This window comes from Mus caroli, unplaced genomic scaffold (genome assembly GCF_978045245.1).
Source record: "Mus caroli unplaced genomic scaffold, Mus_caroli_1 scaffold_11, whole genome shotgun sequence".
In the NCBI taxonomy this organism is placed as follows: Eukaryota; Metazoa; Chordata; class Mammalia; order Rodentia; family Muridae; genus Mus; species Mus caroli.
The window spans coordinates 40,250,264-40,273,878 of record NW_028227266.1 but is presented as its reverse complement, the minus strand read 5'-3'; the positions used below and the strand labels follow the sequence as shown (position 1 = coordinate 40,273,878).

Here is a 23,615-nt window from a genome sequence, read left to right as displayed (position 1 = left end):
CTCCCATCTAACTCCCTGATAACCTACACTTCTATGCAGCCACCTTCTGGGGGGTCTACTTTGTCCCCCAACTTTTGAACTCAACCCGTGAGCCTCCTGGGAATTACAGCCAACTCTGGACGATTGGTGTTGGGATGTGAATTTGTTCTGTGATGGTTGTGGTGTGTCTCGGGATTTGCCACCCAACACACCTGGTGTTCTATTTACTCTGGCAAGCAGGGGATCTTTTTTTCCTTTTTCTTTTTAAAATTCCAGGATGAATTATTCATCATTACTTAGAATTTGGGTCTCTTTCATCTTCGCTCTTGTTCGGCACCAAGGTGAGTACGACAGCATCTCCTACAGCTCTTGATCAGCATGCTCTTGAATTTATAAAGAGACACTTTTGTTGGCACCGTAATTGCAAGGGCAGGTGTACATGTGTCTGCAGATACAACAAGGGAAAAAAAAAGTAAATTAAATTCTGTTGTCAAGGGTACGATGTATTAACTTTGAATGATGCTCACTTTCTCTTATTTAACCTCAAACACAATTTGTATATGCCAGCGAAAGTCTTTAAAACAACACAGACTAATTCTAGCTCAAGTACTTGCAGGAGATGAGGGTGTCCACCTCCTCCCTCGTCGCTGATACCCATTTAGTTGTTTAGCTTATGTTGAGAGACTTAAAAGAGTGATTGTGTTTTGACTCGGGGTTAGGAAGTGGCAGTAGTAGCCTTGGTGTTGATTTCTTGTGTCTCAGAGACCTAGGACATAGGCCAACAATGGAAAGCTACGAATAAACAAGCTAGTTGACTCCCTCAGCCCTCATGGGCCCTTCTTTCTCTCTGTATCTCTCTTAAGTTAGTGAAGGACTGTGCATATACCACCCTGCCATTGTACGTGAGTTTTTAGATTAGAAAGATAGGGCAATTAGCATAAGTTTTTTTTAGGACTAATATTCCAAAACACCTTTGTTTAGTCTGTTGAGTTCAGCTGCTGCATAGTGCCAGGTCCTAGATGAACCTTCCCTTTAAGATCATGCCCATTGTCCTAGAATGTGTTAATAGTGGTCCAACACATCCCAAAGTAACAGTAGAGTGGTTTGCCTACAATTAACCCAGTGACTCCATCTTCCACCTCTACACCAAAGATGCGTAGTTTTCTTTGGTGAAAGAGCAAAGTCCTGGAAACCTAACTATATTTATTGTGTGATTCCCTGTTTAAAGCGAGCATGGGTAGGGATAGTGTTTCTGTTGCTAACTTCGACACTATCAATTGGCCCAGGTGCTAATAGTTCTATTTTCAATAGTAATTGCTTCTGAGATGGGAATCGGTTGTTGTTTTTGCCTGGTTCCTTTAGTCGAGTGCCATGTTTTATTCAACAAATCTTTCCTGAGGTTGTACAGTATTAGATGGACTTATCTGTAATGTTTTTTCAGACGGAAAACTTTAAACTGTTATTTCTGTTCAAAAACACAAACTAAGTGAGGAATCTTGGAACCAGAGAGAAGTTGGGTCTCCCGTTGCCAGTGTTTTCTGTGTCCTCAGAAAGGGGGTTTGATTGTCTCTTCTCCAGACAGATTGCTCAGAGCTGTTCAAAATACCAATGAACTTTTGCATGGAAGTGATTACTGTGCTGTGTGACCTGGAGCCCTTTTCCATACTGGGCATGACTCCCAAAAAGCTCCCCAGGAAAAACAAACCTGTAGCTTGACAGCTCTATGCACAAGTAATTCAAGACAATCGGTCACCTTCAAATCTAATACGTGCCTATGTTTAATGCCATAGTAAGATGGCAACGGATTTTTTGGAGATTTTCATGGTCTAGAAATTTGTACTTTGTTACCATATTGTAAATAAGAATCTTCCAAGAGCCTTTCTAAATACTTATTGTGACATCAAACACAGTTCACTGGCTGAATGCTCCTGAGATTAAATCGGCCACAGCATCTCCTACAGGTTAAGATTTGGGCAGCTTCCCAGAAACTTCTGAGATGTGGGAACGATGTGTGAATACTAATGGCTGGACTAGTTCCCCTGCTTTCCTGATGCTCTCCCTCAGACAGAGATTATACTTTTGTCCGGACAGACCTGCTCCAACTCCCTACTCCAGAGCTAGAGAGCTTTGCCTGACCCTCCTAGCAGCTATCTGTCTATTCTGCAAGCTATTTTGGGAGGCTGTTGTCTGCTCACTAACAGGCTCTCCCAGGGGAAGAACTAGCTGGGACCAGTTCCTCTCCACCCTTTCGGCTCCATCAGTACAAAGTGGGGACTTTCCCAGAGAGCTGATATGAGGCTGGGTATCACTCTCTGGACGGGCTTGAGGGCTGTGGCCACAGCCCAACGTGGATCAGCTATTCCATCCCCACTCCCAGAAAGCAACTGATAAATGTTCAAAGGAAGAAAACTATTCTGTTGTCCACCTTTCATTCAAAAGAAGAAAGAACAGAGGCAGAGAGAAGTGACATCAGATGTGACATGCAGATTATTTCCGAGGTACAGTTGTACTGGGTCCTTGGTAGCACAGGCCCTGGGGACATTGCTTTATTTTTCCCACCAGTCTGAGCCACAGCTTGCAAGAGTTTTCATGGGAAACTCCTGAGTTTGTGCTCCAAACATCCAGGGAGGAAGTGCTGCTGCCCCAGGTGGGGTCTGTGTAATGACTCACCTTTGACTATGAGGACCAGGAAGAACACTGTCTGCCCTACAGAGTACTCCAGCACTCCAAACCCCACCGTGCATGGACGCATGCATGCACATTTACTAACACACACATACATATGCACCCACACATGCATGCACACAGGCACCTCCCTCTGCTGCCTCCAGGATCCCATGTTTGCTTTTTTTGTGAATAGAGCTGGACAGAGCTCCATGGGCCGGCCGATCTTAGTCAAGGTCACTCACAGACAGTTCCTACCAACCCTCTCCTCCCGTTGTATTGGTTCAATTACTCCTCTTGGGCTCTGATGACTTCTGCTATGTGATAGGAAAGAAAGGAGTCTTAAGAAAAGCTGCCATGACTGTCTCAGCAAATTGTAGAATTCTTAGATTAGGAGGGTGCTCTGTGGTTATATCCACACATCTAAAGGCCACCTCCAGGACACTGGGAGCTCCAGGTACCCATGGTGGTATGACATCCTCACTCACTGTCACCGCTGGTCTCTCTAATGCTTGGACACACTGGAATAGAGCACATAGGTCTCTGTCTTAATCAGAGACCATGTCCCTTCTGTTCTTTCCTTTCCCAACGACACAAGATCATCAGCTAGGTATAGCATAGACTCAGACTGGAGAGGCTGAGGACTGCTGCCTTGCTTTGGGCTTGTAAACCATACTCAGAGAAGCTGACTTTAGTAAGCGGGAGGGATAGTAGCTTGCCAAACGGAAGAGGCAGCTGCCGTCTAATCTACCTAACCACCATCTCTCTTGACAGCTCAGCCCAGGGAGCTCATGTATCCATTTTGGCAGAATGACACCAGAACCCCTAAAGTAGATGACGGAAGCTCCTCTGAGATTAAGTTGGCCATCCCCGTCTTCTTCTTTGGTGTTCCTTACCGCACCGTCTATGTAAGTCCCTGCTGTCTGTCATTAAGGAAAACACTTTAAAACCCCTCTTCCAGGGCCCCGAGGATTGGGGATTTATTGGCGGCCAAAGCGACAAGTTCTGAGATTTCATGAGCTGATGGGTTTTATGATTAAGAAAGTCAAAGGTATAGTTAATGGCTAATGTTCATGGTGGAGGAGTGTACAGGGCAGTAAATTGCCTTTGTGGGTGATTAAGCACAGAAGCGAAGCAGAGGCCCAATGCCGCTCACATTATTTCTGCTACTCAACAAGATAAAAAAAGAAACAATGAAACACAATAGGAGCGGTATGGGGGTGGTTTGCTCCCTTCTGGGGGTGTGAAAAGTTTAGACATCTGCTTTTCTTGGGCTTCTGACCAAATAGCAGCTGAGTGGGAGATGGATAATCCAGGATTGCATACAAGTTGTTTGCAGATTCGGCCACCCTCCTGAGGTCTGTAGCTGTGCCAGAGGGTACCCCTGTCGAAGCCCGTGCTAGGAAGCGGTTCAGAGCTCTCCCGGGCAGCGGCAGTCTCAGGTCGTGCAGTTTGGATGCTCGAGGTTGCTGCTGCTGTGGAGACTGGTTTGGAACAGCTAAACCCTCCCTTCTTTGTCTCTGCCCTCACGGACTGAGGGAGACAGGGTTAGAGTCTGCCATATCTCACCTAGGTCTGTCCCCGACCCTGGAGGAACAAACAACTGAAATTTGGAGCATGTCCACATCTGCCGCTGAGACTGATGCTTTGGCAGTTTCTGGTGTATAGCTAGAAAATCACCACCACCCCCAACACACACACACACACACACACACACACACACACACACACACACACACACACACACACACACAGATACTACTCTACCTACCTAAGGGCTCCTGAAACACTGGCAGCTTTGCCTACTGTGTCACCTTCCACCCTAGCTGACTCAGAAACAGGGGGAGAGAGCCTACTTATCTACCTTAATGAGCTCTCCAGGTAATCCTGGTGCCTACAAAAGGCTGAGAGCCACTGGTCTCTACCACAGACTAGAATCAAAACACACAATGGCTCGGCCAGCTTCCTCCACAGGTGAGCCCGTGTGTTTTCATCACACCTGTTTCACCCTGGCAAATACATGACTCTGGCATCTCAACCTGCTTTCTATGCTCTCCTCACATCAGGGGCCTCCCAGGTCTGTCTGAGGGAGCTGGCTATAAGTTTTGAAGTGTGCTGACCTGCTTTTGGAGATGAGATGTTTTCCATTCTGGTGTCCTTGCCTCCCCCCAGGCCTCTAGAGCATGAATTTCACTCAGTTCTTCTTTCTCTTCTACCATACAGTATGACTTGGAGCTTAAAAATCCATGGCCTTGCAGATGGACAGGTTCAGGATAGCATCATTTGTGCATAAACTGTGCCCTGACTTCCCAGTGCTCTGAGAAGTGAAGTCCTTCCATTATTTGCAGACAGGCCTCTGGGTGACTCTTTTTTATTTTCTTGATGAGAACAGGTTCCCAATCTCCCTCTATTCTGGCCATCTCATACCCCAAACTTCACAGGCTTTCTTCCAACACATGCAGAGGGACCCTCAGTCCAGCTGCATAGCCCTTCCCTATGGGACTAGGGTCACTGTTGTCTACCCTTTTGCTGATCGGTAGGAATGTAACAAATGACTTGATATATAGGGCAATCATCTCTAGATTTTCTCTGCCTAGGAACTGCAAATATTCCCAGCATGGATGTTTTCTGCCACTGAAGTCTTACGAGCCTCGGGATTAAGTCAGTTTCTCTCAGACACAGGATTGATTTCAGGTCCCGAGGGAACTGAGGGGACACATTGCAGTAAGGTGTTGTCATTTCCTGTGCTTCCAGAGCCCTTTACAAATCATGAAGGACTCCCTATTTGTCAGTCATTTACAAGTACAACTCGAGGCACTCATATCTCAGGTTTTATACAGAGATGGTACAAAGACAAAGATGCTCTCGAGTGCCAAGAACTGGACAGAAATGGGACATCTTTAGGTCTTAACCTTGCCCTTTTTCTGAGTGAGGAAGTAGTTATGACATCAAGAGAAGTTGTTTTGTTTTTTAATGGCTCACCCAGAACACTGAATGGCTCACCCTGAGATCTGAGTTCAGCAAAGGAGTAGGTGATTCATCTTTCTCGGCCTCCTTTTTCATTATACAGTAAGACTCAAGCTATACTGTAGAGCTCTTCAATTATTAAGTTAACTGTTTGTGCTTGTTTGTCTTCTCCTGTCTGTCTTGCATCTATGACTCTCAACAAATTTGGCTTTTTTTGTCTCCGTTATTCTTAGGTTGGCCTGATACCCCACCTCTCTGTCTCTGTCTCTCTGCTTCTCTTTCTCCCCCTCTCTCCCCTTCCTCCCCCTCCTTCCCTCCCTCTCCCTCCCTCTCTTCCCTTTCTCTCTCCTCTCTTTCCTTCCCTCTCTCTCCTCTCTCTCCTCTTTCTCCTCTCCCGTCCTCACCCTTCTTTCTCTCTCTCTGTCTGTCTCTGTTTCTCTCTCTCTCTCTTTCACACACATACACACACACACTAGTAGCATTTAATAATTGCAAATAGAGATAAGATGAAGAACATGAAAATGAGACTCTATTAATGAGGAACGCCACTGATTACAAACTGAAAGTGACAGAAAACCAATAAGCGTGTCCAGTAGGAAACAAACCTTCTCATAAGAATGATGGGAGCTGATATTTAGGGGTTCAAAGCCAGCACTTCAAATCTCTTTTCATTTGTGTGATTGGCTGGCTGTCTTGGTTTGTATCTCTGAAGTTCCCTGCTTTTCAGGTCCACTGTGCCAAACCTCTCTTATTTTTGTAGGTCAATAACAATGGTGTTGTTTCCTTCAACGTGCTAGTGAGCCAGTTTACACCAGAGTCCTTTCCCCTGACGGACGGGAGGGCCTTCATTGCTCCATTCTGGGCAGATGTGCACAATGGAATTCGGGGTGAGATCTATTACAGAGAAACCATGGACCCTGCCATCCTGAGAAGAGCCACCAAGGACATCAGGAAGTACTTCAAAGACATGACCACCTTCTCTGCCACTTGGGTTTTCATTGTGACCTGGGAGGAAGTCACGTTTTACGGAGGCAGCAGTACCACGCCTGTAATCATCCAGCCTTTCCACTTTCTAAGGGGTCTCTGACATCCTGTTCATCCTCACTACTGAGCAGGAATGTAATTGGTGGGGCGGAGGAGTGTTGGTTCACTTGAGTTAAACTAAAAGGTCTCGCCACCCATTTTCCAGGAAGTAGAGGGAAATATCAGCATGAACCAGTCTAGTCAGCTGAAACATTTCTGATGTGTCATCCCAGTCTCAATTCATTACCAATGTCTAAAAGGAGTCTCTCGATAATATTATTGCAGGAGGTAGCATTCTCTTTTGTGAGCGAGCGATAAAGGCCAAGCGACTCATTCCAGGCCGTGTGATTATGGATCTTGTGAGGGACACAAAGGACTTTTTCTCTTGCCAGAGGCACAAATGTTTCTCATCATCGATAATTTCCCCCTTTTTTTTCCCTCCATAAAATCTGGTAGCAAGAGAGACACAGGGTGCTGGATTGGGGGAACAAACAGCCTGGTTCATTTTATTATGTTATGACATTTTTTTATTGTGGCCAGGGCTGAAATGATTCATACTTGATGTTAATTAGAGTGGGCAGTTAAAGCAATTCCTGAATAAAGTTTCAACATCTGCTCTGAAATCCCAAATGAGCAGTCAAATAAAAGTCAAATAAAAAAGATTATCTCTGGTAATATCATAGAGATAATCAACTTTCTGCCTAAAGGGACAAAACCCCAGTTTCCATGAATGCATACAGCTTGTTTGGATGACCATGATAGTGGAGGACGTTGAAGTCAAAAATCACACCCATTTTCAACTGTAGTTTCCTAGCAAGCAGAGAAACTTAAAAAAAAAAATCTATCCTCTTCTTTCTTAGGGTTATGTGTAATTCCATCTGCTTTCCTGGCAATGAGTTGACCGTTTGGGGGTGGAACAGAAATTCTTGTGTAGCAGAGAGGGGTTAAAAAGTGCTGGTCTTGCAATTCATAGCTAGGACACAATGGGGATGGGTTTTAGCATCGTCTGTCTAGCAGCTCGAAGCACTTTATTGCTAAGAGGTCCTGCAGAACAGAAAGACACATGTTTAAGCACCAGATGCATGGGCTAGAAATAAGCTCTAAAGAAGCATACGTTTCCCTCTGTCACGTTATGGATCGCTAAAGACTCCTCGGGTGATGTTTTATGTCCTTTAAGCCTCATATCTTACAGCGTAGGGATGCAGGGTGCCAGCGATCGATAAATTTTAGTGTCAGTGAAGGGGTAGGGGAGAAAAGGGATGCCCATCAAACGCTGACCACCATTTCCCCCACTAAACCCTCTGCTGGCTGTAAAAATTGCCAAGATAATTTAGGTGCTTTCTGCTTTGTAGTTTGGGAGGGGTTTCTAAAGCAAGTGCGATCTCTTTCTGTGAGGACGGACGGTGAAACCTTGAAGGGCTTTGAGCTTTTAGAGGGAAAGGAAAAGATGATGGATTCTATAGAACAGCAAAGTGTCCACCCATCCATCCCTACCTTTGAAATGGGCCTACCTATTCCACCCAAGACTACCCAAGACTAAAACAAGGGGTAGAGAGGTCCCAGCTGAAAATGAAATGGATGTGTTTCAGGAGAGCCAGTGTTTGCGGAACTTTTAACTATGTGTCAGTCCTGTAGTCAGCTATTTCTTAATCCCCAATAAAAATCCCCCAAGTGCCATCTGTGTTCCAAGGTGACCATAATAGAGATTCAGGCCTCCTAAGCCTCAGAGCAATGGATCACAGTGAACGCTTCAGGGTGGCTCCTAAACTGTCTCCAGCTGCCTCCTCCAGGAAGTGTCATAAGGAGCTCTCTGAATTCTTGAAAAACAAGGTTGTGCAAAACCAGATCTAGGGAAGTCTTAAAATGAGTATTGAAAAAAATACGTGTGGGTAGGGTTGTGTGTGTAAGTAAGAGCAGATGAGGTGTGTGTATCTATATGTCTGTGTGTCTGTTTTATGTGTGTGTCTGTCTTGTGTTTGTGTGTGTATGTGTGTGTGTGTGTGTTTGTGTTTCTGTGTGTATGTGTGTGTGTGTTTATGTCGGGGTGGGGATAAGAAGGGATGGAATGATTTTGGGAGTTGATCCCAAAGGTATTTCCTTGAGTCAAAGGTATTCCAACAAATATTGATAGAAAGTCAGTTCTGCAGGGGAATTCGGGGATGAAAAAGGCCCAGCTTCAAACCGTGCATGGCCCTGGCTCTGCACCTATCCTTTAAATCTGTCCCCACTAGTGATCTTGTAGAAACCTTGAGTTTATTGATCATCCATCTCTTTGTCCTACTTTCCTCTTTTGTTGAACGGGCCCAAAGAACGAAGTCATATACCGAGCCAACTTTATCATAAACGCCATCGGCTGTGTCAGGCACAGGGCCCGAAGAGAAGGCTCTCTTTTACAAAAAGGGCTTTTCTTTACTAGCAAAGTGCTTTTCCCTGGAACTGTCTAGAATGGGTTTCCAAGATCCTCCATCCCAGTCTGATTACACAGGATAGGAATTTGGGTCTTCCTCTGCTCTTGCACAGAATGTTAACTGGGATGCTATCAGGCAGCCAGGAAGAGGCTTGAAGAGAGAAAGGGCGGAACTGCTACTTTTGATTCTATTTTGATTTGCATTTCCTGAAAGCACAGGCCCAAGGCTGGGGATGAGGAAAGGGACATAGTAAGGGCTAAGGCCGGATGCAGCTTATTTCTGAGAACCATTTGCAAGGTTTGGCTTTCTATAACATCTCTGTCCTCTTAAAAGCTTAAGGCTAAGACAACTTGGAGTGACCGCTATGCTCTGAGCGGTAGGCTGGGTGCTCTGGCTGCAGTCCTGTGTTCCATAGCACAGTCGCTGCTCAGTTTCCAGCAACTCATTTCACTTAGTCCTTAGCTGCTCGGCTCTAAATGGAAGGAACCCAAACCATTGCCCATCTTAGCGTTGGTCTGAGTTGCAGTACTGAGAGGATCTTACAGATACAAATTAATGCATAAATGCTCAATTAGAAGAGCAATTTCTTTCCAGAAAGAACTTCTTTAAAAATCACTTCCCAACTTTCATCTTAAAAGGGGGGTGGAGGGGGCGGAAGACATCTGATCCAGAATAGTGATGTCTTCCAGGAACAGAGAAAGCCCGCTCCAGAGGACTTTGAGTTCACTGTGTCCCTCCCCACTCCACCCTGCCTACTCTGCTCTGGGTGCAGGTATTTGCGCGGAGGTCCCTGGCTTGACATTTCTTATAGTTTATTCTCATGCTGCCATCTATAGGTGTTCTCAAGGCATCACATGCTTAAAAGGGAACTCTGAATCTTCCGTTTTGGTCCAAGATAGATGGGGCTGGGGCTGGGGAGCACTGAGTCAGACCCCAGGTTTCTCTCAGGCAACCTCTCAGCTGGATGCACAGTTTTACACATCTTGCTTTTCTGCACTGGAGGTGGGAACACATTTTGAGCAGAGGCAGGGTGTGAGGAGGGCTGGGCTCTGGTGCAGTTCAGAGCTGTTGGAGGGTTAGGGGCACGGAGTGGTTGTTGTGGGGGGGGCGGTGGGTGAGGGTAGCCACCACTGTGTGATGACCTCCTGAGAATGTGAGTCATGAGGATTTCTGTACCTTCTGCAGGTGAACACCTTCCAGGCTGTGCTGGTATCTGACGGCTCCTACACATTCACGCTCTTTAATTACTATGAGATCAACTGGACGACTGGGACAGCCAGCGGTGGCGACCCGCTGACAGGCCTTGGAGGTGTGATGGCACAGGTACAAGGTTCTCTGCATCATCCTCTTGCAGATTTAAATCACCATATCTCTTGCTTGCTTTGCTGGGCATCCTGGACAGAGTCCTGTTAATACCCTTGCTCTGGAAACACAATTTTGATCTTGTAGGTATACTGAGGGGCTAGCCTTATCTATCTTTGATACCTTACACTGGGCACGGAGTGAACTAAGCAGGCTTTCCACACCTTGAATGGTGACTCATGGAATCCAGGAAAAAGTGATACATTGTTTCCAAGTGTGATGAATTCTTAATGTTATCGAGTCAGCTAAGGAATAGGGATGGTGAGTGCTCAAACCCCTTTTTGTGTGTGTGCTCCAGGCAGGATTTAATGGTGGAAACCTCACGAATTTCTTCAGTCTTCCGGGATCAAGGACTCCTGAGATTGTAAATATTCAAGAGACCACAAATGTCAACGTTCCAGGACGCTGGGCATTTAAAGTTGACGGGAAGGAAATTGACCCAGCCAATGGCTGCACCTCTAGAGGTAAAAAGCTTTCCTCTTTTCTCCGACAGCACGGGGCTGGGTTTCCTTATATTGACAGGCGAGCTTTCCAACCACAGGGAGGATCCATTCCTGATGCCTTACCCTCATGACATCTCTCAGCTGTGTGATGGAGATCAAGGTAATTTTAGCCTGCACATTCCCCACCCAGGGAGCAAGGCTGCATGTGGTAGGCTTCCGAGTCCTTGCCTGTGATGTGCATGCGGCTAACAGTTTGGAATATCTCCAGAGTGAAGCAGGGCCTTGAGTGATTTCTCAGGCAGATGGACAGAAGGGAGCTCCCCTGCCTCGCCTTATTTTGTTGTTGTTGCTATCCCTTTAAGAGTCTCTCCTCATCTTTACTCTTGTTCTACCATCTGCACTTCGTAGATCCCCAGGAGTGGGTGAGCTTGGAGTGTCGCCAGGTCCCTGTGATGGTAAATCAGAGGCTCCTAGTATCAGGAGAAAGAAAAAGTAGCTGAGTTTGAGAGTTTCTAAAACCCTCTCAGGGGTAGAAAGACATACAGGGGTTGGGGGAATTGGAGCCACTTTAGGCCCGTGGAGAGGCACCTCTGTGGGTTCCCTGTTCATTGGCCCCTGTAGTGTGAAGTCTTTTCTCAACCACCAAATCTGGGAGTTCTCGCAGGAACATCCCAGTGTATTGATTCCTGCTCCTGTGTATTCAAAGGTATCCAGGAAACAGGATTTCTGTTAGTATCTCTGCGTGTTGAGGTAGAGGCTACAGCCCCAAGAAGCAAACATGTCTCTGTTTATCTGATGCCCACCTAGCTGCCCACCCATCTCCACTACTCTCCCATCAATCCACTTCTCCAGCCACTTGCCTAGTGGCTCACCCATCCAATAGCCCTCTCTCTAGCCACCCCATCTCCATCTACCCTTCTCCACCCATCCCTCCAATCATGTGTTATTCTTATCAACCTATCCATTCACATGCCTACCTCTGTCTATGCACTTACAGTTTATCGTCCTAAAGAACAATGTAATAGACCCATTGAACCCCAGCTACTCTTCAGATAGCAGCAATGTCGGTAGTTATTCTCGCTGCCCATGATAATACTATGGAGGCAAAAATAGACATAGGTGTAATGTCAACACAGCACAGCATATATAATACACATGGTACAGGGTATTGTGGAAACATGGGCAGTGATGGACAAAATGATTGCAGATCTGTAAGAGCCCTTTGCATCATTTAAGGAGATCACTCCTCCTTGGATAGAAAGCATGCTCTGTATAGCTGGCTGCCAGACATATCTCTTGCCTCAGCTTCAAATGTTTAATCTATAGAGAAAAGCCAGTTTCATCTGGTCTGAAGTTCCCATGCCCTCTGCTCTCTCCCACTGAGCACTGAACCTCTGACTTCCCCTAAGGCAAGCTCATGTTTGAAGCTGACCTGCCTGGGCATCTTTGCCTTGCACTCTGTCTTCCATGCTGGAATAACAAGTGAGTGCTATGTAGCTAAGTGGGTATTCAACTGGATAGGAAAGGGGATGTAGTCCCAGGGCCCCTACCCCATGACTTCTGAGATTGTTCCTTCTCCCTTGTGGGAGGATCAACACAATATTACTAACCATCTGTGTGAGACTCTGTGTCTCTGTCGCTTCATCTCTCACCTCTTGACTTCCCAGGCTCTCTCCCCAACACTTCTTCCCTTTCATTCAAGCGCTGAAGAGTTCAGTGACTACGGACTGCAATGCGAGTTCTCAGTGGCAACCTCACACCTCAGTCCCGGGAATGAACAGTGTGGTGATGGACAGCATTGGCTGGCAGCGCTGGGGGCATGGTCTGGTGCCAGCTGTGTGCAATGTTCTCGCTTTCGCTGCCTGCTTTTCCTCTTGAGTTATGTGTTTGGGTTTCATATGCAGGACAAATTCAATATCCACACAGGACTTGTGCATTTTTATGTGCCCCTGGACGTCTATCAATCTAATGAGATCGGGATTTGGCCCGGGTTATAAGCAAGGGACTCTGTCCCATAGTGCTGGCTTATTAAATCATCATTTCACAAACAAAATTATCACAGAGCATCTATCTACCTTTTGGTCCAAACCTCCTCTATTTAGAGACATTTCACTCCCATTTATTGGAAGCCTCGAGATATAGAGACTGGAAATGATACTGAGTAAATGATTTTATAATGTATGCAGCCTTGAGCTGGTGCCAATGTGCTAGAGGATTTAGGGCTTGTTTTAAGGGCGGATGCATACAGCCTACTGGGAATATGAAGACGTCTATTATCTCCTTTTAGGTGCAAATCTCAACAGGTAGCAGGCATAATTGCTTGTTGGTACATGTTCGTGTTAGGCAGATATAGCAAGAACGATTCCTAAGGTACCCCTGCCTTCTGCTGGGATTAAGCTAGTAGCCGTGGACAACTTGCAGAATATTCAGGAGTCTTGGCGTGTATGTGTGTTTTAGATAATTTATTTAGGGAAATGATTTTAAAGATTAAATGTCTGCCAAATAAATGGGAGTGAGTATTTATTAAAAATTAGTACATGCCTTAAAACCATGACCCGGCCCTCCTCCTGACCTAGACTTGGTCAGAAAATTCTCTTCAGAAGATAAAGAGAGAGAAATACCAGACTTGGGCAGGTCCTGGAGCTGGAGGGAAGACAACATGCAAGGGCTTGAGTTCAGCCTAAGCAGCATCTATAGGATTTATGAACCTTTGAAAGTAGCACAGAGGAGGTCAATCTTTTCTAGAATATTCCCAGGAAGCTGCAATTTATGTTTGCCTCCTAATTTGTGCTGTTGACCTTTTTGGGGTACATGCTGCAATACTGTTGATTAAATGAACAAATTAGCAAGCAAGCAACTGATTGCCGCATTCTGAGGCTATCAGCCGGGTCTTCTTTTGGAATGCCCTTGCTCATATTCTTGAAAAGGAAATGGCTCCTGTGGGTCAGAGACTTTGCCACAGATGAAGGCGATGTGTGTGTCTGTGCTTGAATGTGGGCTCACTCACCAGCTGGGGCGTTAACAGCTCAACACTGGATTCAGACCCTCTCAGCTTTGAGTCTTGGCTGAGTTGCTGAGCGATGCTGAATGAATTATTCAACGGCTCTTTAGGCCTCAGTTTCCCTGATTGTCAAATGAGGGAGACAATCGGTAATCCCTAGCTAAGTGGGTTGACAAGTGGGTTGAGAAGGCATGGCCTTTATCCTGGTACCTGGCTCAGAGGGGACATACTCAGTAAGTGTTGGCTCTCATGTCCTTATTCCCAGGACAGTTCCTTCGTCGAGGGGAGGTGTTTTGGGATGACCTGAACTGTACCATCAAGTGCCGCTGTCTGGATTTCAACAATGAGATCTACTGTCAGGAGGCCTCCTGTAGCCCCTACGAGGTGTGCGAACCCAAGGGCCGGTTCTTCTACTGCAGCCCAGTGGAGACCAGTACCTGTGTGGTATTCGGGGAGCCACACTACCACACCTTTGATGGCTTCCTCTTCCACTTCCAAGGCTCGTGTGCTTACCTGTTGGCCCGACAGTGTCTACAAACCTCGAGCCTCCCCTTCTTCAGTGTGGAGGCCAAGAATGAGCACCGAGGGGGCTCTGCTGTCTCGTGGGTAAAGGAGCTCTCTGTCGAGGTCAATGGCTACAAGATTCTCATTCCTAAAGGAAGCTATGGGAAAGTCAAGGTAAGACACTCTCCAAACATCACAGGGAGATGGAGAGGGGCCAGAGGTGCTTCAGCCTGGGAAAACCTTCCTCTGTCTACTGTTGTGTTGGTTGTCTTACTATAAGCCAAACGGTTAGATGCACTGTCTGCTTGGAAGATGCTTTGTTTGTTTGTTCGTTTGTTTGTTTGTTTTTTCTGAGACAGGGTTTCTCTGTGTAGTCCTGGCTGTCCTGGAACTCACTCTGTAGACCAGGCTGGCCTCGAACTCAGAAATCCGCCTGCCTCTGCCTCCCGAGTGCTGGGATTAAGATGCTTTAATGGGCCAAAGTTTTTGTGTGCAAAAGCTAGTGAGAGCATATTAAAAAAATAAAAAAGAAGTATACTCATACTCTTAGCTCCTTCACTGGTGGACACTGCTTATATGTGTCTATGTGTACACATACAATCAGGTATGTATGCCTCAGAAGTCCCAGGAACAGAATGACAAGCTTAGTTTCTCATAGACTTGGCTTGCAATAATTAAAGTTAGACAGTCATGGCCAGGCTACAGTGCAAGCACAGAGTGCCTACCCTTAATTCAGTACAGCCTTGGGCGCCATCATCCTCAACTCTCCTCAGCCTCCATCCCGTTTGCCCAAGAGCCTCTGTTTCATCCCCAGAGAAACTTTCACACTGACTGGTCTCCAACAGGTATGGCCGTAGAATAGCTTTCATGACATCCTTAGTGAGTCCTGTATGGGAAGAGCCCAGGAAAGCTTGACCCAGATGCCATTCTACAGAAACCCTCCACTCCACCCACACAGACAGCATAGAGCACATAGCTCTGCTGGTCTGTTTAGCATATGCAAATGACTCCTGTCACAGGGGAAGCCAGAAGTGACTGGTAATTACTCAATTGGTAGAGGCCTTAATTTTCATAATGTTAATGAAGACCTTGCTGTAACCATGTAGTTATTCAGGCAATCATATAACTTGGAGACCACAAGGGGTGATGGCGGTACTCCAGGTAATCCTTAATCCTGGTACATGGTCATTAAATAGACTATCAACCAGAACTAATAAAATCTGTGTTGTAGTTTTAATTGCCGAAGCATGTCCAACAAAAGGCAAAACCAGGCAAGTAATTCCACTTTTCTTTTTCTTGTTGGCTCTTCCATTCCCAAGTCTGTGCGGTTCGTCAGCTTGATAATTAGGGAAATGAGCTATGACCATGGATGAAATGCCAATGTGCTCGTTATTTGGTTACTCTCTCTAGGGACAGGTTCATATATCAGTGAAGGACTCTAGTACTGAAGTTTGGAGTTTTTCCATTGTACATTTATATAGCGCCACCAAGCATCATCTTTATCCTGGTGGATAGACACATTCCCTGCTAAATACTTTTTTCACCAGCTTTCCCAACTTGCTTGCATTGTAAAAGAACAAAAAAGGTGTGTCTGCTACCAGTGGCTGAGAAGAAAGCGTCATGCTTCGTCCCTGTTTTCCATTTTGATTAAAATTCTTTCTTACCCGGGCTCAGACTTTTTCCTTCTTCTTTTTTTCTTTCTTTTTTTTTTTTTTTTTAATGAAAGAAAGGACAGTGTCGTCTCTTTCAGGCCCAGCAGCTCTGCTAATTTTGCATGGCTCTGTTCCACCGTCCAGGCATAGGGCATGGATTCCTCAATTTTCTGTAGCGACAGGGAGATGTGGATGTGAATATAAATGTTTCAGAGAGAAAAGGTTATGTGACTCCAACTGCAAGCTAACAACGGCGTCCTTTTCCCTTTGCCAAATGGTTTCCAGTGCCTCTGAATACACCTGCTATGCTAGGCAAGGGTGGCTAGATGAAGGCAGAACTCTGACCCAGGGTGATGTGGGGACAGCCAGGGAGAAGCCCAGGAAACAGGAAGGAGCCCAAGACTCCTGGGAAGCAGCTGACTTCCCAGCCATATTGTTCCAAGCCTGGAATGGCTCAAGTTGTGTCCTTGCAAATCACAGACCCCCTTTCTCCAACCCTGTGTCCAGTTGCTGGGTTGGCAGCAACATTCTTTCAAGGAGGGTTTTCTCTGCCGAATCCATTCTCAAATGATAAAATAAACAAGTCTGGTTACATATGCTAATGAAGCTCGAAGAAAGCCAGCTTAACTAAGCATCCATACCCAGCAAATGTCTCTAGTGACTATAGGTTTTCATATTCCTCCCCTACATGAACTAGAATGGGATAGGGTATATCTAGCCCATAGAAAATGGAGACTTTTGACTCTGGAGTGGGACCTGACATCAGTGCTGTCAGGATGGACTCTAGCTTCATTTTTCTCGTCGGTCAAGTGGGAGAAGGTGTGTCCCCTAGATTGGACCCCTAGACTATAGCCTAGATTTGGTTGCCTACACTCACAGCTGATACAGGCAGCTAGAATCAGTGGTGAAAGATAGATTTGGACCTCAGCAGGCTTCAGTTACCAGCTTCATCCTCAATTAAAGGAGAACATGATAAGAATCTAAGGTTTCATAAATATTAAATAAACAGATGTGTCTCACACAGCACAGAGCCTGGCACACAGTAGGCATTCAGCACATGCTGGTTCCTCACTGCCATTTCCAAGACTCACACTTTGTGATTCATCTTTTCTCCCCTCACCTTGTCCCTGTACACATCCTGTTCGAGATCGGTTGACAAGGAAAATGACTAGAACACATGGAGAGGAAAAGCAAAGAGGTTTGTCTGTTGCTAGGGAATGAAATGTAGGAATGAACCAATAAATCATAGGTCAGGGTATTTTTCTCTAGGAGTTCTGCTTTGAGCCTTAGAGGAACACAAGCATGGTGACTAACTGTGGCCAAGAGTAAGGAAAGTGCCATGCACTCTTAGGTCAGAAGAAAAGTTCTCCAACTGTAACTTATGGGCAACTGTAATGGTGTCAGCCAGAATCCAATTGAGAACAGAGACAGGAGAGCCTGTGGGGTTTGGGAGTACAGGGACTGCAGAAAAATCCAGAGGCTGGTGGTTTCGCTTGATGGCTTTGCATCCTTGCTAGGAGCAGGAACTTAAGGGAGAGAGAAGGAAGCACCCAGCAATTGATGTGCTTAGAATCTGAAATTATACCCATTTTGCAGATTCACTTTTCCACACCTCAACATGGACAAGAGCCAATTGTTCTGTACTCTGGCAGGTTGACCTTCCTTACAGAAAAGCTTTCTGCACCCCTGTTAGCTTAACTCTACCTAAGCAATAGAGACAAATAACCCAACATCTTGGTTTTTCCACTTCTAACTGTAGGGCAGTTTCTTTCTCAGGGCTGTTCAAGCCTTTTCACTACTGCTACAGTCTGAAGGTTTATGCCCTAACCATTCATCCATTGATGTTCTATTAGTAAATTCTCTTGGGGGTGTTGTTAGAAGATGGAATGTGGGGGAACTGACTAGGTGATGAAGGAAGAACCCTCGTGAATATGACTAGTGCCCTATAGAAGGCCATAGGAAGCTTTTTGCCCTTTCTATCACATGAATGTACATCTACCAACCAGAAAGCTGGCATTTACAAACACTAATCTGTTGGCATTCCTAACTTGGATTTCTCAGCTTCTTGAACATTCTGTAGTTTATAAATATTTTATTACAACTCAACTTAAGCTAAGACAGAACACTGGTACCAGGAGTGGGGTGCTGCTGTGATAAATACCTAAAGAAAAAAATTGTAGTAGTGGCTTTGAAACTAGGTAATGAGCAGAAGGTGTCAAGAGTTCTGAGGTACATACTAGTTGAAGCCACATCACTGTGAGTAGACCATTAAGGGTAATCCTGTTGAGGGTATGTGTGGCATTTACTTCAGTAAACCTTGAGATCAGTATCATTTCCAATTCAGAATGTAATGACCATATAGAAGGTAAGATTCCTGCCCTTCTATATGCCAAAAACCAGTATGAGTCTGGGTCAGCCTGGAAAGTTGATATGCACTTAAAGTCAAGCCCACCTGAGGATTCTTACAGTACCAACCATTCTACCTCAGCTCTCGAACGTGTGCGTCTTCTGAAGCTAAGCACCATAAGTGTGAAGATAAAACCTGATTCTCTGTTAGTAGCATTCTAAACCACCTGTTCATGTTCTCTAGATAGCTGGGATGCACTCTCGACTTTTCCCCCAGTTCTTATTCAACCACAGGAGAGACTGTGCTGCAAGGAACAATTGAGTGAGCTGCCCTTGTCCCTCCTGCTTGCAGTCTGGTTTTAGGTTTTATCCCTAGCTCCCCTTGAGCCCTGGCAGCAGCTGCCTGTCTGGGCCCCTTTGCTTCTCATCTTGACTTAGTTTAGCAAGTACTTCCTTCCAGCCAGGATGAGCATCCTGAAATGCAAACCTGCCCGTGTGGTTTTTTTGTTTACAACACTTCAGGGGCTTTCTCCCTAGAGAAGAAATTCAGTTCTTCTTGTGTTGTCTTGTTTTTAACATAGCTTAAAGGCCCTTCAAGGTCTGTTCTCAAAGTGGGAACCAGAGTGGTTCTTTCAAAGTGGAAGTCAAAGCCTGTGGGTCCTTTGCTTTAAATACTCTCTTGGATCAGTATTTTGCTCAGAGCTAAAGCCAAAGTCCTATCTTCTTCTGGCTGCTACCCTGCCTGAGGCCAGCTTTTGATTGCTCAGCTCAGTCACATGGAGACCCTGATGTCTATAGCACCCAGTAACACCTTTGGGCCTGCAGATCCCTCCCTGGAATCCCTTAGCCTAAGGCTTCTTCCTTTCTCAAATGTTAACTTCCCATGTATCAGTGCCCTGACCATTCACTTATAGCTATAAACTTTCTTTCTGAACACTGGGATCTTCATTAGATGTTAGACGCCATTTGATTCACCAGTGGTTAGTCTCTAGGAAAACTCTAGGTTTCCAAAGGCAGGGGATTTTGACCAACTCACTTGTCAGTAACCCTCAACTCTTAGAGCATTGCTTGACACCAGAGAAGCCCCAGGACTTGGCTTGTGTTTTCAGGTTCATCTCTGGTTACTGGTTCCCTCGAAGCCCTGAATATCCCATGACTTCCCCCATTCCACACAGTTACCTCTAATCCTCTGCCTTTATTCTTCTGTCCTGGAATTCCCTGCTCAACACCCACCCGGGGCCTTTCTCTGGCAACTTGAGTTTATCTTTGAAGACTCAAGTCAGACTTAACTGCCTCTAAAAACTTTGTATGAGTCCCCAAGGCTGGGTTAAGTGTTCACTCCATTCTCCCATCGCACCCATTGATTCATATTTAAAGCTGATGACTATAAATATCTGTTTGTGTTCCTCTTCTTCAGGAGGCTGAGCACTCCTTGAGGAACAAGGGTGCATATTATTTCTTTAACCCTACACTTCTCAGATCCTGACATAGTGCTCGGTACTTATCAAGTATTCAGATTTATTGCTGTTGAACGATTGAATGAAGGTAGTCACAGTACCACGTGCTTAGAGTAAGAAGGCCAAGGGTGGCCTCCAAGATCAACTTGGAGCATACTAAAATTAGTACAACCATGTTTCATCTTGTAGGAGTGTCAGTGGCTGCAAAGGGCAGAGAGAGGATCATGGAGAACACACATGATAGCCTAGCATCAATGGTTCATTAGAGAAATAAAAAGGGAAATCAAGGTGATCCACCTCTCAGTCAAAAGCTTGAAGTCAGCCTAGAGCCAGGCAAGAAGGGTGCCAGCCAGCCAGTCCCCAGAGGCATGCACTAGAACTGTCAGAGCTATTGGGCTCAAATGACCAATGCCTTCTGGCCCACAGCCCGCCCTTACCTGAGTATTTCCCCCAGACATTAGCCACAATAAGGCTGTGGAAGTCTGAAAACTTGGGGTGACCACTCTCTCCTAAATAGTTGCTCTGCCAACCCTTGCCAACGTGTGCTTAGGCACATGCATGGGCACCTGCTTACCTGCCTTTTACTGTTACTGTTGGCAGGTTAATGACCTAGTGACTTCTTTGCCCGTCACCTTAGAGTTGGGGGCGGTGAAAATCTACCAGAGTGGCATGTCTACTGCCGTGGAAACAGATTTTGGGCTCTTAGTGACGTTTGACGGCCAGCACTACGCCTCCATTTCCATCCCAGGCTCTTACATAAACTCTACCTGTGGCCTATGCGGGAACTACAACAAAAATCCACTGGATGACTTCCTCCGCCCTGATGGCAGGCCCGCCATGTCGGTGCTGGACCTAGGAGAGAGCTGGCGTGTCTACCATGCTGACTGGAAGTGTGGCTCTGGCTGTGTAGACAATTGTACTCAGTGTGATGCAGCCACCGAGGCCCTCTACTTTGGTTCTGACTACTGCGGCTTCCTCAACAAGACGGATGGCCCCCTGTGGGAGTGCGGCACTGTTGTGGATGCCACGGCTTTTGTACACAGCTGTGTGTACGACCTGTGCAGTGTGAGGGACAACGGCACACTCCTCTGCCAAGCCATTCAGGCCTACGCCTTGGTGTGCCAAGCCCTTGGCATCCCAATTGGAGACTGGAGAATCCAAACTGGGTGTGGTAAGCTGGCATGCCATCCTATGAATGATGTCTCCCGTGCTGGGGTCAGGGATAGGATTTCAGGCCTCCTTCTCCAGACCTCCTCCTCCAGACCCTGATAAGAATCACAGTCCAAGAGTAAGGGTGATGTTGCAATGTCCCAAATTATGTAGAATGAACTGTGAAGAGAACTTTCCTTCACCCCCCCCCCACCCAAAGTCGTAAGCAGGAAACGATATGCCATCTATGAACTTAACGCATCTAGATACAGAAAATGCGTGACTAGAGGGAACTCCATTTTGGGGATAGCAGCCCAGACCTGAGCCAGGGAGAGTTGCTGCCACCACTGGAGTGGCTGCTGAAGAAGTACAGAGACTAGCCTAGGGGACAGAGTCTGCCTCCAGTTATGGCTTTCCTCCCAGGCAGAGGCTTCTGTCATGGCTCTTAGTTCCATAGCTTTTGTGCCATTTGTTCTGCAGCATCTCATATAATCTGGTGAGAGAAAGGACTGTGGACAGGAAATGTAGACCATCAATGAGGAAGCCCTTTTCTTATTTAGCCAGGAGTGGTTAGGAGACACCTGACTTCCACTTGTGGGGGTACCCAGGTTCTTTTACAGTTGGGGTTTGGACAAAGCTTTTCCACACTGTTTAGTTACTTGTTTCTTTCCACTCCACTGTCCTATTTAAGTCTCCCCTTTCCCACTTATACAGAAGCACAGTAATAACTTGTCTCTTTCCTGGTCCTTGGTTCCCTTCCTATGAGTGAGATTATAGACAGCGGTGGTCCATCTTCCCTTCCCGTGAGTAAATAGGCAGTTGCTGCCCATGCCTTTGAGAAGCTGTGGAGGTGAGATTTAAAAGTTTCTCTGAATTCCAAGGCCAGAGGGAGCTTCCCTCTGCAAGAGTGGGCTGGATTCACATAAATCACCATGTGTCAGATTCAAATCTCAACAATTTGGTCACAGGAACCAAGAGACGGTGTATCTTCCTTGAGTTTGACTGACTGACCAGTCTCTATTATACCCAGGGCAGCCATCTCCCAATTCACATTCAAGTTGAATATGGCTTCACTTTGAGCCTTATATGATCTAAGAGCATCGAAATTGCCCAAGTAAATTTTTATGAATAATGGCTGTATGATTTTTCCCAGGTTCTCATCTTGTTACCTCCCCCAACCCTCTCCCTCTCTCTCTTCCTGGCATGAATTATATTTAATTCACAGCTGGTTTACTAGGCTTATGCCTGCTGGATTCAACTAGACTCAAACATTTATGTAGACTTGAGCAGTCTTAAATAAGAGAAGCAAGCTTCTAAGGCACGGAAGACCTTCGGAAGGCAGACTGCTCCTAGCCAGCCTCCCAGAGGAGCAGGCAAGCAGTCTCTGCAGATCGCTCAGCTTCTTTCTCATTTTTAATGTCCCAGGAATTCATTTCCACAGTCTGCCTCCGTCACACTCAGATATTTTAAGTGCCTTCTTGTTTGAAATTTCATGTCTTCAAATTGCTCCTCTAACGCGTATGGTTTTCATTTCTCCTGAAAGGTTTTATTTCCTTCTAAGAATGGGCCATCCTTTTTAAAACTCAAGGCATCTCCACTGTCCTTGGTGGAGGATTTGAAACCATCTCTGTGACTGTGGATCACTAAGTAATAACTATTGAGGGATAGGCCTGATGTAGCAAAGACAGACAGTCTCAAGGTGAAACTCAGTGAGTTCAAGCTTAGGTAAGCGCTCACCGGCCCAGCATACAGAGAAAGGAACCCTGTCAATACTTACAGGTGTCCCCTCCATTCTCTTCCCCAGTAAGTGGCCACCTGAGCTTCACTCTGGGGTCTGAATGATATGAGGAGCGTTTTTATTTTCTCCCAGCCTCTGTGCTGGTTGGATTCCAATCTACTCACCCGTGACTGAGCTGTCTTCCTTTCTCCGCACCAGTGTCTACCGTGCGGTGCCCAAGCTTCAGCCATTACTCTGTATGTACCAGTAGCTGTCCGGACACCTGCTCAGACCTGACGGCCTCTCAGAACTGTGCCACACCATGCACGGAAGGTTGCGAGTGCAACGAGGGCTTTGTCCTCAGCACCAGCCAGTGTGTCCCTTTGCACAAGTGCGGCTGTGACTTCGATGGCCACTACTATACCATGGGCGAGTTCTTCTGGGCCACGGCCAATTGTACAGTGCAGTGCTTATGCGAAGAGGGAGGGGATGTCTACTGCTTCAACAAGACCTGCCGGAGTGGGGAGGTGTGTGCTGTGGAGGACGGTTACCAGGGCTGCTTCCCCAAGCGGGAGACGGTGTGCCTGCTTAGCCAGAACCAGGTGCTTCACACATTTGATGGCGCCGCCTACGCATTCCCATCCGAGTTATCATATACCTTACTCAAGACCTGCCCTGAGCGTCCTGAGTACTTGGAAATTGACATCAACAAGAAGAAGCCTGATGCAGGACCGGCTTGGCTCCGGGGTGTTCGGATCCTCGTGGCTGACCAAGAGGTCAAGATAGGAGCCGTCGGGGCTTTGGAAGTCAAGGTAAGGTCCCTTGCTTCCTTCGATGGAGTGACAGAACGTGCCCTTCTCATCTGACTTGACATTCTTCCTCTGGCTGGGAGTTGATTCTTAAAGAGGACATGGATCCCATATGGTGGCATTTAAAAAAAGAG

The 23,615-nt window shown here is 46.3% G+C and overlaps 1 protein-coding gene across 2 annotated transcripts in view; it reads left to right on the top strand.

Moving 5' to 3' along the window:
- The first annotated feature begins 256 nt into the window (after nucleotides 1–256).
- Nucleotides 257–23,615, top strand: part of Tecta (tectorin alpha) — a 68,376-nt gene continuing 45,017 nt past the window's right edge. For both annotated transcript variants that reach the window (XM_021172356.2, XM_021172355.2), the window contains exons 1-8: nucleotides 257–320; nucleotides 3,418–3,551; nucleotides 6,371–6,658; nucleotides 10,227–10,364; nucleotides 10,702–10,867; nucleotides 14,113–14,525; nucleotides 20,407–20,977; nucleotides 22,892–23,484. In XM_021172356.2, the coding sequence (XP_021028015.1) occupies nucleotides 257–320; nucleotides 3,418–3,551; nucleotides 6,371–6,658; nucleotides 10,227–10,364; nucleotides 10,702–10,867; nucleotides 14,113–14,525; nucleotides 20,407–20,977; nucleotides 22,892–23,484 (2,367 nt within the window). The remainder of the gene's footprint in view (nucleotides 321–3,417; nucleotides 3,552–6,370; nucleotides 6,659–10,226; nucleotides 10,365–10,701; nucleotides 10,868–14,112; nucleotides 14,526–20,406; nucleotides 20,978–22,891; nucleotides 23,485–23,615) is intronic.